Source organism: Mustelus asterias, chromosome 23 (genome assembly GCF_964213995.1).
Source record: "Mustelus asterias chromosome 23, sMusAst1.hap1.1, whole genome shotgun sequence".
Classification (NCBI taxonomy): domain Eukaryota; kingdom Metazoa; phylum Chordata; class Chondrichthyes; order Carcharhiniformes; family Triakidae; genus Mustelus; species Mustelus asterias.
The window spans coordinates 41,143,539-41,157,707 of record NC_135823.1 but is presented as its reverse complement, the minus strand read 5'-3'; the positions used below and the strand labels follow the sequence as shown (position 1 = coordinate 41,157,707).

The 14,169-nt window shown below is 43.4% G+C and overlaps 2 protein-coding genes across 3 annotated transcripts in view; both read left to right on the top strand.

Annotated features, from left to right (window-relative positions):
* The window catches only part of gid4 (GID complex subunit 4 homolog), a 39,684-nt gene extending 29,662 nt beyond the window's left edge, over positions 1-10,022 (top strand). Inside the window, exons 5-7 of one of the 2 annotated variants that reach the window (XR_013500672.1) lie at positions 1,863-1,998; positions 4,707-4,837; positions 7,677-10,022. Coding sequence is in view for 1 of the 2 variants with exons in the window: in XM_078240387.1 (XP_078096513.1) it covers positions 4,707-4,837; positions 7,677-7,740 (195 nt within the window). In the remaining variant the exon portion in view is untranslated. The remainder of the gene's footprint in view (positions 1-1,862; positions 1,999-4,706; positions 4,838-7,676) is intronic. The other variant, XM_078240387.1, reaches the window with a different exon arrangement.
* A 1,548-nt stretch (positions 10,023-11,570) lies between these two features.
* Positions 11,571-14,169, top strand: part of drg2 (developmentally regulated GTP binding protein 2) — a 32,873-nt gene continuing 30,274 nt past the window's right edge. The window contains exon 1 of the mRNA XM_078240386.1: positions 11,571-11,791. Within this exon, the coding sequence (XP_078096512.1) occupies positions 11,728-11,791 (64 nt within the window). The 5' untranslated portion in view covers positions 11,571-11,727. The remainder of the gene's footprint in view (positions 11,792-14,169) is intronic.

The window sequence follows — 14,169 nt, the reverse complement described above, 5'->3', positions numbered from 1 at the left end:
TCCTTTATCCAAAACCCTCGAGGCTTGTTGCGATCCACGTTTCAGATCATTTTGGTTTTTGGATACTGCGTACGTACCAAGGCCGAAGCCTTGGTTGGTTATAGCCTAAAGCAAATAAAATGGCTAAAAAAGTTAGATGAATAATAAATACAGGTTATGGTCGGCGAGGTTACTGTCGGATCAGGGTCACTGACTTCCTGCACTAAAAATCAATTAAGTTCAAATGAGGTGTGGTTTTAGAACATTTGTGTATTTTTTTGGATTTGCAGATGAAGGATACTCTACCTGCACTTCAGGCTGGGGACAAATACATATTTGGTCCCTCGGGGAATTGAGGGATATGCAATTGGGCAGGAAGTGTAGTTGAAGCCTGAGATTAGCCATGACTGTATGAATGGCGGAGCAGGCTTGATGGGCTGTCTGTCTAGGCTTGCTCCTATCTCTTGTGTCCTTATAGGAAAAAACAGCTATGAGAAGGATGCAAAGATACTGCATAAGGATTCAAACAAGTTAAGTAAATTCAAAGAAATATGGTAGATGGAATACAAGTAGAGAAATGTGACATTATCCATTTTGGGAAAATATTTTTCAATTGGTGAGAGACTAGGAAATGTTGGTATCCAGAGACACTAGGAGTACTTGTACACGAATCACACAGTTGCTATGCAGGTATTGTAAGCAATAGGAAAGCAAATGGTATTTTATCCATCGTTACAAAGATATTGAAGAGTAGCCAAGCCTTAGTGCTATTGTACAGGGCCTTGACAAGACCACATCTGGATACTTTGTACAGTTTAGATCTCCTACCCTAGGAGGGAATGCAATAAAGTTTCATAAGATTGATTCCAATAATATAGGGATTGTCGTAATGAGGAAAGGTTGAGTAGACTAGGCCTATACCCCCTATAATTCAGAACAATGAGAGGTGATTTTATTGAAACATACAAACATTTCAAGAGACTTGGTAGCATGAATGCAGATGTTTCCCCTAATTGGAGAGTCTAGAACTAGGAGTTTCAGAATAAGGGATTGACCATTTAGGAATGCAATGAGGAGAAATTCTTCACTTTAGGGGTTGTAATTCTTTGGAATTCTCTACATCAAGGAGCTGCGAGTACTCAGTTGTTGAATGTATTCAAGTCTGAGATGGACCCATTTTTGGATACTAAGGGAATCCAAGCTCTAAGCAGAGTGAGTAACTGAGGCAGCTGATCAGCCATGTTCTTGCAGAATGCTGGAGCGGGCTCCAGGGGCCAAATGGCTTACTCCTGCTTTTATATTTTTCTCTTTATAAATGAAAAGGGTGTTTGACTTTGAGAGCAACCTCTTGCATTCGTCAGAAACATTTGACCAAGCAATCAATTTTTTTCTGAACTTCCAATGATTGCTGTCAGTCACTGTACTGATTTGCTTTCAAGATGTGATGCTGCATTATGACGAGGCAAGCTGACTTCATGTTTGAACCATCAATAAATTGCATCAGTTCTCTTTTTTTCTATGAAACTCAATTTCCATTTAACCCACAAATAATATTTGCTTTGTGGGGAGGGAAAGAGGAGGAGGGAAGAGGAAGGGAAGCGAGGAACAGGCTGGCATCCAGAGGCAAGGCACTTCTCCATTAGGAGGGAGGGGAGGTCATCCAGAGTCACACTTTTGGGGCACTGTTATCCCATGACCACCACGTGTGCACTAAGAACACAAAGGAACCGTGGTTATCTTTTTTTCTTCACGACATGAACTAAATTGCCTCAAATTGCAAAGGATTTCCAGGATGTTGAACTCATTAATGTTTTGACTTCATCCTTCTGCAACTGCTCCGTAAAAATCCTCCAACTCAAATAAATCTCAACACCTCTTTTTAGTCCCGTCTGCAACCGCTCCACGACGTGGATGCCATGCCTGCCTCTACCAGCCGATGCACAGCAGCTTCCCTCCATGATTGCGACCCCGAAACACAGGACCTCAAAGTATCCTTCGTGCGCAAAGGCTGCCAGCACAGTAAGTGTATAAATTAAAAGTCTGTACTTGCTACCTTAAAAATACAAGCCACACAGAGGGAAAAGAGTCACGGCGAGTATGTTTTATTCATAGTACTTCTCCCAATTTGCCCAAAAAATAAGTTGCAGAAGTGTCACACCAGGACAGTGGACATGTGGAGCAGACTACCAGAGAAGGGAATTGTTTCAGGGTAAATTAACAACCTTTTATAAATGGATAAGTAGCTGGATTAATATGTGAGAAGGGGATTGAAGTTATAGATTGTAACAGGTTTACTTTATATTTCTTTTCAGGGAAAATGGAAGGAACTTAGCACCCCTTTTAAAAATATGTGATCAGTATCTGATAGTTGGAAGCAAGTCCATGATGAAATGGGCTGAATAAGCTGGATGATGTTTTCTTTGGCCAGGTTTTGTCCTTCCTTACTTTCTTTCTGACTGTTTTGTGGAGATTGTTCGTTTCGGGTCCCTTTCTCTGCAAAGCTGTTCAGGTAATGCTGTTGAGAAGGGCTCCTCTACTGCTTGGAGCTGCTATGTAATGTTATCCAGTTCACATAGTTCCAAATCAGTTCTGAAATGAACTGAACTATTTTCCAATTTAGGTGATTCTTGACCAGTACTTCAGTTCAATGATAACCAATGTGATCATGTCGTTCCTTTTAAATTAGGCAAACAAAACAATTAATACAGTAATGTATGTTACAAATCTGTCAATGTATTTTTATCAGTATAATGTTTCACAAATTGCAATGGTTACTATCTCATATAAAAGGAGATATGAGTTGTAATATTTTACAGATGAGCATCAGAGCTACAGATTCAAGATCAATTTTTGTGCTGAAAAGTACTATTGCCTTGATAGCGCAACATGTGTTGTTATTATCAGAGCGGTTCTAAGGAAAAAGAGGCCTGAAATGCCACATTTCCTAATAGCACTTGGGGGAGGGGGGGTGGGAAATGGTATATTTTATAGATTGCAATAAATTATTTCTGTACTACTGATCCCTATACTCCTGATAATTTGAAGTTGTTTTTATGTAAGACAAAGTATTGTCCAATAATTTAGATTTAGCAAGGTAAATAACATGGGAAAGTGGTAATTTGATGCTAAAATTTTTAATTATCCAATTTAAATTAATCAACTTTAAATCAAGAGGGCAGAAGCACAAAGGAAGGCAGTTGAAAAAATGGTCGCGAAAGTAGCCTTACAAGAAGTTTGAAGATAATGTCACAAGCTGAAGGGTTTGATCAGAAGAGTACAAGATTAGGAGAAGGGGGTTTCGCTACCAGAATTGCAGCAGAGTGGGAGTTCAATTGAGCTGAGGTAAACACAAATCAATTACTTAAAAGAAAAACAATGTGCTAAAAATTTGAAATGAAAACCGAATGCTACAAACGCACGACTGGTATGACAGCAACCAAAGCAAGAGAATCTGAATGGAATTGCATTTATACCGTGTCTTTCCGAACTTTAGGACATCCTAAAGTGTTTCACAGGCAAGAAAGTACTTTTGAAATGTAGCTACTGATGTAATTTTGTAAACAAGCCACTTGATGCACAGCAAGTTACCACTAACAGGAATGATGTTGGTTGGGGATAAATGTTGGCCAGACACCTCCCAACATTGGAGGATGCCCATCCGTTTGAGAGTAATGTGGCTACATAAATACTTAGGTCTTTGGATTGGGATTTGAACCAAGAACATTCTAACTAAGCAGCAAAAGTACTTTGACTTGAGCCCAGTCTGACATCTAATATGTTCATGTTCCACCTTAGACCTTTCATCTAAACTGGAGATGTGATAAAAGATCTGCATGTGAAATGTTAATCTGTGTCTACAACAGAGACTGGATTTAAAATTGGTTAAGTGTTCTGGGAAATCTTGAGGATATGTTGAGGTGTTACGTAAATACAGATTCTTCCTTTTATTGTTTTCATACATAGCATTTGGCTCACCTTTTCCACTTCAATTTTAGAAATGGGGTTGCCAAGTTTTACAACTCATTTTTCCAGCAAGATATTGGGCAAATTCTTTAAGCAAAAAATACTTTCATTTCAATTTTAAAAGGCTGTAATTTAGATGGGAACTAAATCATCAAGCAAAGTGGATTAATATGTAATAGTGCTGCTGTTCTTCAATTTGTTGGACAGGTTTATTCCCTCATTATATAGAAAGTTACCTGTGTGCTTTTGCAGCCTCAAGCAAGCATTTTGTCCCTTGTACTTATTTGTGTGTAAGCAGTTTATCATTGTTTTATCAAAAATGTATTTTTCTTGAGGACTTTATCTCTCATTTTCTTTTTTTTTGTAACTTTGCTTCTCATAAGGAAAATTTAATGTAATGTTTCCCCACCATTAAAACTTGTTGATTTGTATGTGGTTGCTCTATGGTAGTTGCTTTCCCTCACAACATACCTATGCAAGAAGCAGATTGCTTTTCAGGGTATTTTAACTACACCAATCTATGCAAGTGTCTCCTCATTTGTTTGGCACTAAATGTGCAAAGTGTACCATGTCTCCTTTACAGTATCAGCCTTTTTTGGCCAATGCAATTGTCTTTGATTAAATTCATTCAGTGCAATAATTCAGAAACTCTCAATATGTATGATATACTGGGAAATAAAGAGCCCAGTCGATAATGTGTTTTGTTAGATTATTCTGTAAATTGATTTAATTGTACCCAGTTCTTCTTTCTTCTCCACCAACAGGAACAGTTTCTGGTCCCTGATCACACAATCAAAGACATCAGCGGTGCTTCCTTCGCAGGCTTTTATTATATTTGCTTCCAAAAGTCCACAGCTTCAATAGAAGGCTATTATTACCACAGAAGTTCAGAATGGTGAGAGGAACTAGTAAACGTTTTGATCTAAGTAAATCTTGGTACATTCATCCAGGATTGCAGAAATCATCGATATATTAAACTAGTTGATCCTGACTAATTATTGATCATATAATTGTAGGAACAGGAGGAGGCCATTCAGTACTTGAGTCTGCTCCGCCATTAAATTTTTTCATGGCTGATCTGTACCTCAACTGCATTTTACCCAGCTTTTTTCTATATCTTCAGATGGCCTTGCCTGACAACAGCCTATTGATCAATTAACCCCCAGAATCCACAGCTTTTTGGGAAACAAATTCCAGAGTCCCATCATCCCTTGTATGCAAAGGTTCATCATGGTTTCACTCCTATTGGTCTTAGCTCTAAGTTTCCCACCAGAGAAAATAATTTCCCTGCATGACTTCATTCCCTGGGAATGAAGCTGGCAGATAAAAGGGATATCATTGGGAGAGCATTTTATTGATAGTGGCAAGGACAAAGGTTAAACAGGAGTAATTGGGAAAAGGCATACTTTGCTAAGCTGAGATGTGATTTAGCAAAAGTGGACTAGAAACAAGTACTTGATGGTTAAGCAGTAGAAGAGTAATGGGAGGGTTCAAGGAGGAAATAAGTGAGGATTCAGAGCAAGTATGTTCCCACAAAGAAAAAGGCTGGAACTCCCAAAATCTACAGAACCCTGGATGTCAAGAAACATGCTGAGTAGGATAAAGCAAAAAAGGGAAATTTGCGTCAGGCGTTGAGACCTTACAGCTGCAGAAAGCCTGGAGTGTATGACGTGCAGGGGTGACATTAGAAAGGAAATTAGAAAAGCAAAGAGAGGGCATTAAAAATATTGGCAAGTAAAATCAAAACCCAAGATATTTTCTAAGTACATAAAAAGCAAGAGGATACCCAAGGAAAGAGTAACGCTCAGTAGAGACCATGAAGGGAACCAATGCGTGGAGGAGGCAGACATGGGCATGTTTCTTAATGAATACTTTGCCTTCAGAAAAGGCACAAACATAGTTAAGGAGAACTTAAATATTAGATGGGATAAACATTCCAAGGAAGGAAATATTAAATGTTTTAGTACCTTTGGAGAAGTAGATAAATCACCAGACCTGGATGAAATGTGTTCCACACTGCTCAGTGAAACAAGAGACCATCATTCTGTCATCTTCTGTGACTAAAGCTGTAGTGCTGGGGCACTGCTAACTTTGCACAGTTGATTAAAAAGGAGGAAAGGAAAAGACTGAATAATTATAGGCCAGTCAGTCTTGGTATTGGACAAATTATAAGAAAAATTTCTGCAAGACAATATTAATCATCATCACTTAGGAAGGCAGGGATTAATTGTGGACAGTCCATCATGGATTTGATGAGGGACGGTCATATCTGACTGGATTTGAATTTTTGAGGAGGTAACAAGAGAAAGATCAATCAGGGTAGCACATTTGATTATTTACATGGATTTTAGCAAGATCTTTTAACATGGCAATCTAAACAGAAAAGGAAAACCCTATGGGATCCTGGGAAGTGTGGCAAGTTGGATCCAACTTGGAAGCAAATTTTAATGGTTGTCGGGGTGTTTTTGTTACGTGAAGGGGTAAGATAGTGGGGTTCTATCTTGCTTTTATCCAAAACAGAAGCAGAGGTTATGATCAGAAATCATGGAACTCGGTGTTGAGTCCAGAAGATTGTAAGGTTCCTGGTCAAAAGATGTGCTGTTGTTCCTCATGTTTGGGTTGAAAGTCATTGGAACAGTGTTGGAGGCCAAGGACAGAAAAGTCAGAGTGGAAGCAGTGCGGAGAATTAAAACGACCAGCATCTGGAAGCTCGACGATCATGCAGACTGAACAGGGGTGTTCTGCTAAGCAACTTGTTTTCTCTCCATAAACGCTGACAAACTTGCTGAGTATTTCCAGTATTTTCTGTTTATATTTAATATTTCTAACATCCACAATACTTTGCTTTTGAGTTTGTTAGATATGATTTCCATTTTACTAAACTACATTGACTCCTCATCAGCTCATATTTATCCAAATGTTCACTCACACTGTTCAACAAAACAGATGGTAGTAACTTCCACACAACTGAAGTTATCCGAGGTTAGTCTGATAGTTTATCCCTTGCTGCCTCTTAGTGAAGGGACATGAGCTTCCTTGTGAACAAAGCCAGAATTATGACTTGTCTGAACTGGAACTGATGGCGTTCAATTCCAGAATGCAGAGCATTTGTATCAGGTAGCCTGAGAGGCGAGGTCACTGCACTTTAGGAGCAGATTAATGTGTTGTTTTACATTTATTGGTGCTGCATTCTGAGAATACTGCGTTCTCTGACTTACCAGAAACAATGACACCTGGAGATTTACTAGTAAAAGTAAAATGTTGAAAGTGAGGTGACGCACATTGCTAATTGAAGCATTTAACCAATAGTGGTGAAAAGTTTGCGAAACTGAACTTCAAACTGGGTAATGAAACAGTTGCGTTGTACAGGAGTCACATTTTTTTCATTCTATTCTTCCTGCCAGCCTTTTCTTTTCCCTTGTGAAGGCTGCGGTTCGAATGGACATTGACATTTCTTGGAAATTTCACTCAGTCGCATCTAGATTGTACACTTAGGCTGTTTAACAGTGGATGCGGAACACCACAGATGAGTTTAACCTCCTTCCTGGCCCAATCTCTTATGCAAATTTTTCATCAGGGAACAGAATAGTAAGCAAGAACCTTGGCTAATATCTTCTGATCTCTTTAGTCACGCGCGCACACACACCAAGTTCAATTGTTTTTATTTAATGTTAAAAGTGCTGAATAGGTTTAAATCTTTAGTTTTGATTGAAGTATTTTGTTCTGTTTAACAGGTACCAGTCTTTAAACTTGACGCATGTCCCTGAACACAGCACTCCCATCTATGAGTTCCGGTGACGTTCATCAATACGACCCTCCTCGGACAGTTGGGGAGAGGGAGTAGGCAGATGGTGGAACTGTTCAGGGGGAAGAGAGTGAGACACAAAAGTGTTCTGTAACAATGAGAACAATTACTGTTTTCTCTGCTGCTGACAGACCAACCACAACACGATGAGGAGCTCGAGCATCAATAATCCAATCCAAGTGCATGACTGTTGGAGCTTGTTTTCACTGAGCAAAAGAGAACTCATTTTAATCTCATTTTAATGCTAATTTAAACTGCACTTACTGATTTTTAATTTTGGTCTCTGATTTGTTAAGTTCTTTTTGTAGTTCTAACTTTGTTGTACAAGAACTAATGAGGCAATGGCACGACAAGAGTGTGCTATTGTGTTTTGTTTTCCCCTTTTTTGCTGTTGCTGTTTTTATACATTGCTAATCAAGCTTGGATTCTTTAGATGGTCTTTTTAATCTACTCCACTGGTGCTGTTGCACATGTTCTGTGCTGGGTTTTTATGGGAGAACAGAAGTGGCCTTATACTAACAGAGAGCAGCAGATGTTTTAGATATCACAAAACAGTATTGGGGGAGAGAAGTGAAAATAAAATACTCTAAATGAATAACTGACTTCTGTAAGACTCAAGTTGTATAGAGAATTTCTAAAATGAGATATCTATTGGATACCTGGCAGTGTTAGTAAGGCCTATGACCTAATTGAGAAGTTGAGGATTAAACCAAACCCTTTGAAAGCAGTTGCCAGGCTGTCATTTCCTGCTAATACATACTACACGTGGAGTTTGAGTTGTAATTTTTTTGTGTTATGTGGCAGGGAGGGTGTTCCATTGTTGGTGCTAACCTAGATGTTCACAGAAGATACTGTGTGCCTTTCATGATGTAATTCCTTTTGGATTTACAGAAACATTTGACTTCACCTTACAACAGTGGGAAATTCCATGCACAGTACATTTCTCATTTGAAGGTTGAAGCCCACCTTGCCCCTTCCCGGAAAAGCTTTTGTGCAGAGCATGTGCAAAGCATTGGGTTTTCATGTTGAGTATGCACAAAAGATTAATAGAGGAAAAAAAATCACCTTTGATCTAGCCATGGGTCTGACTATTCAGTTGATGGTGGATGTTGCACTTAACTATTGGGTGGTGGAGAGGAAAAGAGGTTTCCAAATTGGACAACCTATTTAATATAATTTTTAAAATATAGATGTTTAAATGAAATTGGTGCAAAACCATTTTTCTTCAGCTAGTTACGGCTAGATATGCAGGATGTTAAAACGCCCACAGAGTGACTAATGAAAATTTCATGTCCCTTCCATTATACTTCAGTTAAATTCTAGTTATGACACTGCAAACATTCCAATTAAATCTAACAGATACAATGGGATCTGGTATGGAATGGAATGGCAAAGCTTGCAATATTATAGCTGGGATCTCAAAACATAAAACAGTGAAATTCTCATGCAACTCAAAATATGGACATTTTAACATCCAATGGAGAGGGTATCTCTTCCTCTTTATGTAAAGTTAAAGAAAAATTCTTTTATTACAACCATTGTGAACCAATGACGTACAAAGGAATGTAATACCGCCACTTGTACTAATCTTATTGCACCGGCATTTTTGTCCATTGTGACTTCTATAAACATAGTTAAATCTTGATAAATGATTTATTGATTTGCCAAGAAAGATGTGATGCCTGAATCAGGATGTGTGTCTGCTTTTGTCTGTCTGATTGTCTGGGGATGTGTGTATTTTGCGTGAAATGGGATGGAATTTTCACCTTTGGATCACAATTATGCATTGATTGATGTGTTCTTTTAATTGAAGCCTCTCCTAAAAACATCTAAATGGACTCTAATGTTGGAATCCTACATCTTAAAGCGAGGGCAGTGTTTTACTTTATCCTGTTGCAATCTTTTTGAAAAATAGGAACTTATAATTTCTCACAGGTCAAGAATTCCTTTTCTTCTGAATTTTACATATTTTTGGAATTCCAATAAATAAGCTGAAAGTCCGTTTTTATTTAAGACATATGAAGAGTTGTGTAAGTGGGAGGAAGGACTGCTGAATAGGGTGAAGCAACCCATGTACCTTGAGTTTGACCTATTGACACTTGAAAGAAAGCACCTAACTGGTTTGGAAGTGAGTTGATTTTATTGTATAAATCAGAGCATGGAAATGAATGTTTTATTACATTGCATTGTTCATGAGACATCAGGAACTTTTAAGTTTCAGATCTGTGGTGAAATAAATGAGGGTACCACGTCCAATAAAGTTCCTTGTGAAAGACTTTATGGAGTTTGATTTGTTTTTCTCTCTGGTAAGTGGAATTGGATGTTAGTTTAATGGCACATCCTCTGCATTCAAGTGAATGGAATGGGAATATTTACAGTATTAGCATAGTAACTTCAGTAAAATATTATGGTGAGCCCATCAACGTTTAACGAAATGACAATGTGAGCACTTTATCCAACGGGACAATTCTAGATTTATCTGCAGGAACATCTGAAGCTTTATAAAATATTGTGAAGTACTAATAGGTATAGAATTGATGGTGAGAAAGAGTTCTGCGAATCAAGATGAGAGCTGTATAGCTCATTTTGTGTCAGGTATCAGAGCACCAATTTGGTAAATAAGCCCAATTCTACTGATTCAGTGGTGAACCTCTGTGGGTGGGCTTTACTCCTTTCAGTGCAAAGCATATAATGTATCATGCTCGAACAGGTCATCCCTACCAACAAGGCCATGGTCGATAAACATTTCTGTGCACGAGCACCACTTCAGTATAATATTAACTTCAATATAAGTAATTGTGAAGTGAAGCATTTTGGTACAAGAATAAGCATATTTTGCTTGAATAATAAGTTTACAGCAGGATGTGGGGGTCAGATACACAAAGTGGCAACATGGCATAATAAGGCCATAAAAATGCAAACAAAGTACCTGGATTCATCTATGCACAATTGAAAAGTAGAAATGATACATAAAACGTAGTACTGGACAAAGTTCTGATCCCCATCCAAAACTAAGCATTGGTGAAGATGCAAAAAAAAGTTGATCAAACTAAGCTGTTTTTATGGAAGTACTTTTGTTAAAGCTTTGTAAGTAGTTTGAAGCACATGGTTGGTGCAAATGAATGCAACAAAGTTTGATCATCATATTCAAACAAAAAATAAATAGTTTGTTAAACACTTCAAATAAAAACTAGCTGTCCCAAGACAAAATGTAGTTAGTCCTTATAATCTTCCAATTATGGACTCAATTGAACAGTGATTGATGTTGGACAATATTGTGCTTTTTGCAATCATAAGCAGTGAAAGATTGCTTGTATGTCAAGAGAATTGACAAGCCAAAGTTTCAGAATCATCACTTGAAGATTGAAAGGTGCAGATATCACACTTTGTCATAACTACAGTAAGGGGTTATAGTAATTTTGATATAGTCCTTACTTTTGGATGATCGTAAGGCAAAAACACACATTTGAATAGCAATCAGTCCAGTATGTCAAAAGAAAGAACCTAAATGGAGGACAAAGGCGAGATGTAAAGAAAAAACAAAACGCTGTGGGTTGCTGGAGATCTGAAGTGTGAATCAGAATAGTGCTGGAAAAACTCAGCAAGTCTGCCAATTCCTGTAGAGCAACAAAGTTAACCTTTCAAGTCCAAAATGACTAATCCAGAACTGAAGAAAGAGAGGGGTGTGATGGGTTTTATTGAAAAGGGGGTGGGGGGAGGTGACGCGAAAGAAGTTAGAGTTAGATTAGAGAGCGGGGAAGATTAAATTACGATGACGAGGAAATGTCAGGGTCCAAAAGGCAAAGACTGAGATTGTGACGGTGAAGAACCCGGAACCAAAGTCCCGGGGGCGGCGGGGGATCCGTTTCCAGGTTGCACCAGGTTCCGGTTCCGGGTTTGCTCACGCGGGATGTTTTCTGAATCTGGGGAAATATTCTCCTAATTTCCCAAAATAAACCTTCCTCTGAATTACCGCCGCCATGGGGATTTTAGAGAAAATCTCCGAGATCGAGAAAGAAATCTCCCGGACCCAGAAAAACAAAGGTAAAGACCCCGAATAAAATATACAATCCACACCGTGTACACTCCCCCCCCCCCCCCACACCGTGTACACTCCCCCCCCCCCCCCCCCCCCACACCGTGTACACTCCCCCCCCCCCCCCCCACACCGTGTACACTGCCCCCACCACCGTGTACACTGTTCCCCCCACCACCGTGTACACTGTTCCCCCCACCACCGTGTACACTGTTCCCCCCAACCGTGTACACTGCCCCCCCAACCGTGTACACTGTTCCCCCCAACCGTGTACACTGCCCCCCCAACCGTGTACACTGCCCCCCCAACCGTGTACACTGCCCCCCCCCAACCGTGTACACTGCCCCCCCAACCGTGTACACTGCCCCCCCAACCGTGTACACTGCCCCCCCCAACCGTGTACACTGCCCCCCCCAACCGTGTACACTGCCCCCCCCAACCGTGTACACTGCCCCCCCCAACCGTGTACACTGCCCCCCCAACCGTGTACACTGCCCCCCCCAACCGTGTACACTGCCCCCCCAACCGTGTACACTGCCCCCCCCAACCGTGTACACTGCCCCCCCAACCGTGGACACTGCCCCCCCCAACCGTGTACAGTGCCCCCCCCAACCGTGTACACTGCCCCCCCCAACCGTGTACACTGCCCCCCCCAACCGTGTACACTGCCCCCCCAACCGTGTACACTGCCCCCCCCAACCGTGTACACTGCCCCCCCCAACCGTGTACACTGCCCCCCCCAACCGTGTACACTGCCCCCCCCCAACCGTGTACACTGCCCCCCCCAACCGTGTACACTGCCCCCCCCAACCGTGTACACTGCCCCCCCAACCGTGTACACTGCCCGCCCCAACCGTGTACACTGCCCGCCCCAACCGTGTACACTGCCCCCCCCAACCGTGTACACTGCCCCCCCCCAACCGTGTACACTGCCCCCCCCAACCGTGTACACTGCCCCCCCCAACCGTGTACACTGCCCCCCCAACCGTGTACACTGCCCCCCCCAACCGTGTACACTGCCCCCCCCAACCGTGTACACTGCCCCCCCCAACCGTGTACACTGCCCCCCCCAACCGTGTACACTGCCCCCCCCAACCGTGTACACTGCCCCCCCCAACCGTGTACACTGCCCCCCCCAACCGTGTACACTGCCCCCCCCAACCGTGTACACTGCCCCCCCCAACCGTGTACACTGCCCCCCCCAACCGTGTACACTGCCCCCCCCAACCGTGTACACTGCCCCCCCCAACCGTGTACACTGCCCCCCCCAACCGTGTACACTGCCCCCCCCAACCGTGTACACTGCCCCCCCCAACCTTGTACACTGCCCCCCCAACCGTGTACACTGCCCCCCCCAACCGTGTACACTGCCCCCCCCAACCGTGTACACTGCCCCCCCCAACCGTGTACACTGCCCCCCCCAACCGTGTACACTGCCCCCCCCAACCGTGTACACTGCCCCCCCCAACCGTGTACACTGCCCCCCCCAACCGTGTACACTGCCCCCCCCAACCGTGTACACTGCCCCCCCCAACCGTGTACACTGCCGCCCCCAACCGTGTACACTGCCCCCCCAACCGTGTACACTGCCCCCCCCAACCGTGTACACTGCCCCCCCCAACCGTGTACACTGCCCCCCCCAACCGTGTACACTGCCCCCCCCAACCGTGTACACTGCCCCCCCCAACCGTGTACACTGCCCCCCCCCAACCGTGTACACTGCCCCCCCCCAACCGTGTACACTGCCCCCCCCCAACCGTGTACACTGCCCCCCCCAACCGTGTACACTGCCCCCCCCCAACCGTGTACACTGCCCCCCCCAACCGTGTACACTGCCCCCCCCAACCGTGTACACTCCCCCCCAACCGTGTACACTCCCCCCCCAACCGTGTACACTCCCCCCCCCCCAACCGTGTACACTCCCCCCCCCCCAACCGTGTACACTCCCCCCCCCCCCCCAACCGTGTACACTCCCCCCCCCCAACCGTGTACACTCCCCCCCCCAACCGTGTACACTCCCCCCCCCAACCGTGTACACTCCCCCCCCAACCGTGTACACCCCCCCCCCAACCGTGTACACTCCCCCCCCCAACCGTGTACACTCCCCCCCCCAACCGTGTACACTCCCCCCCCCAACCGTGTACACTCCCCCCCCAACCGTGTACACTCCCCCCCCCAACCGTGTACACTCCCCCCCCCAACCGTGTACACTCCCCCCCCAACCGTGTACACTGCCCCCCCCAACCGTGTACACTGCCCCCCCAACCGTGTACACTCCCCCCCCACACCGTGTACACTCCCCCCACCCCCACCACCGTGTACACTCCCCCCACCCCCCACCCACCGTGTACACTCCCCCCACCCCACCACCGTGTACACCTCCCCC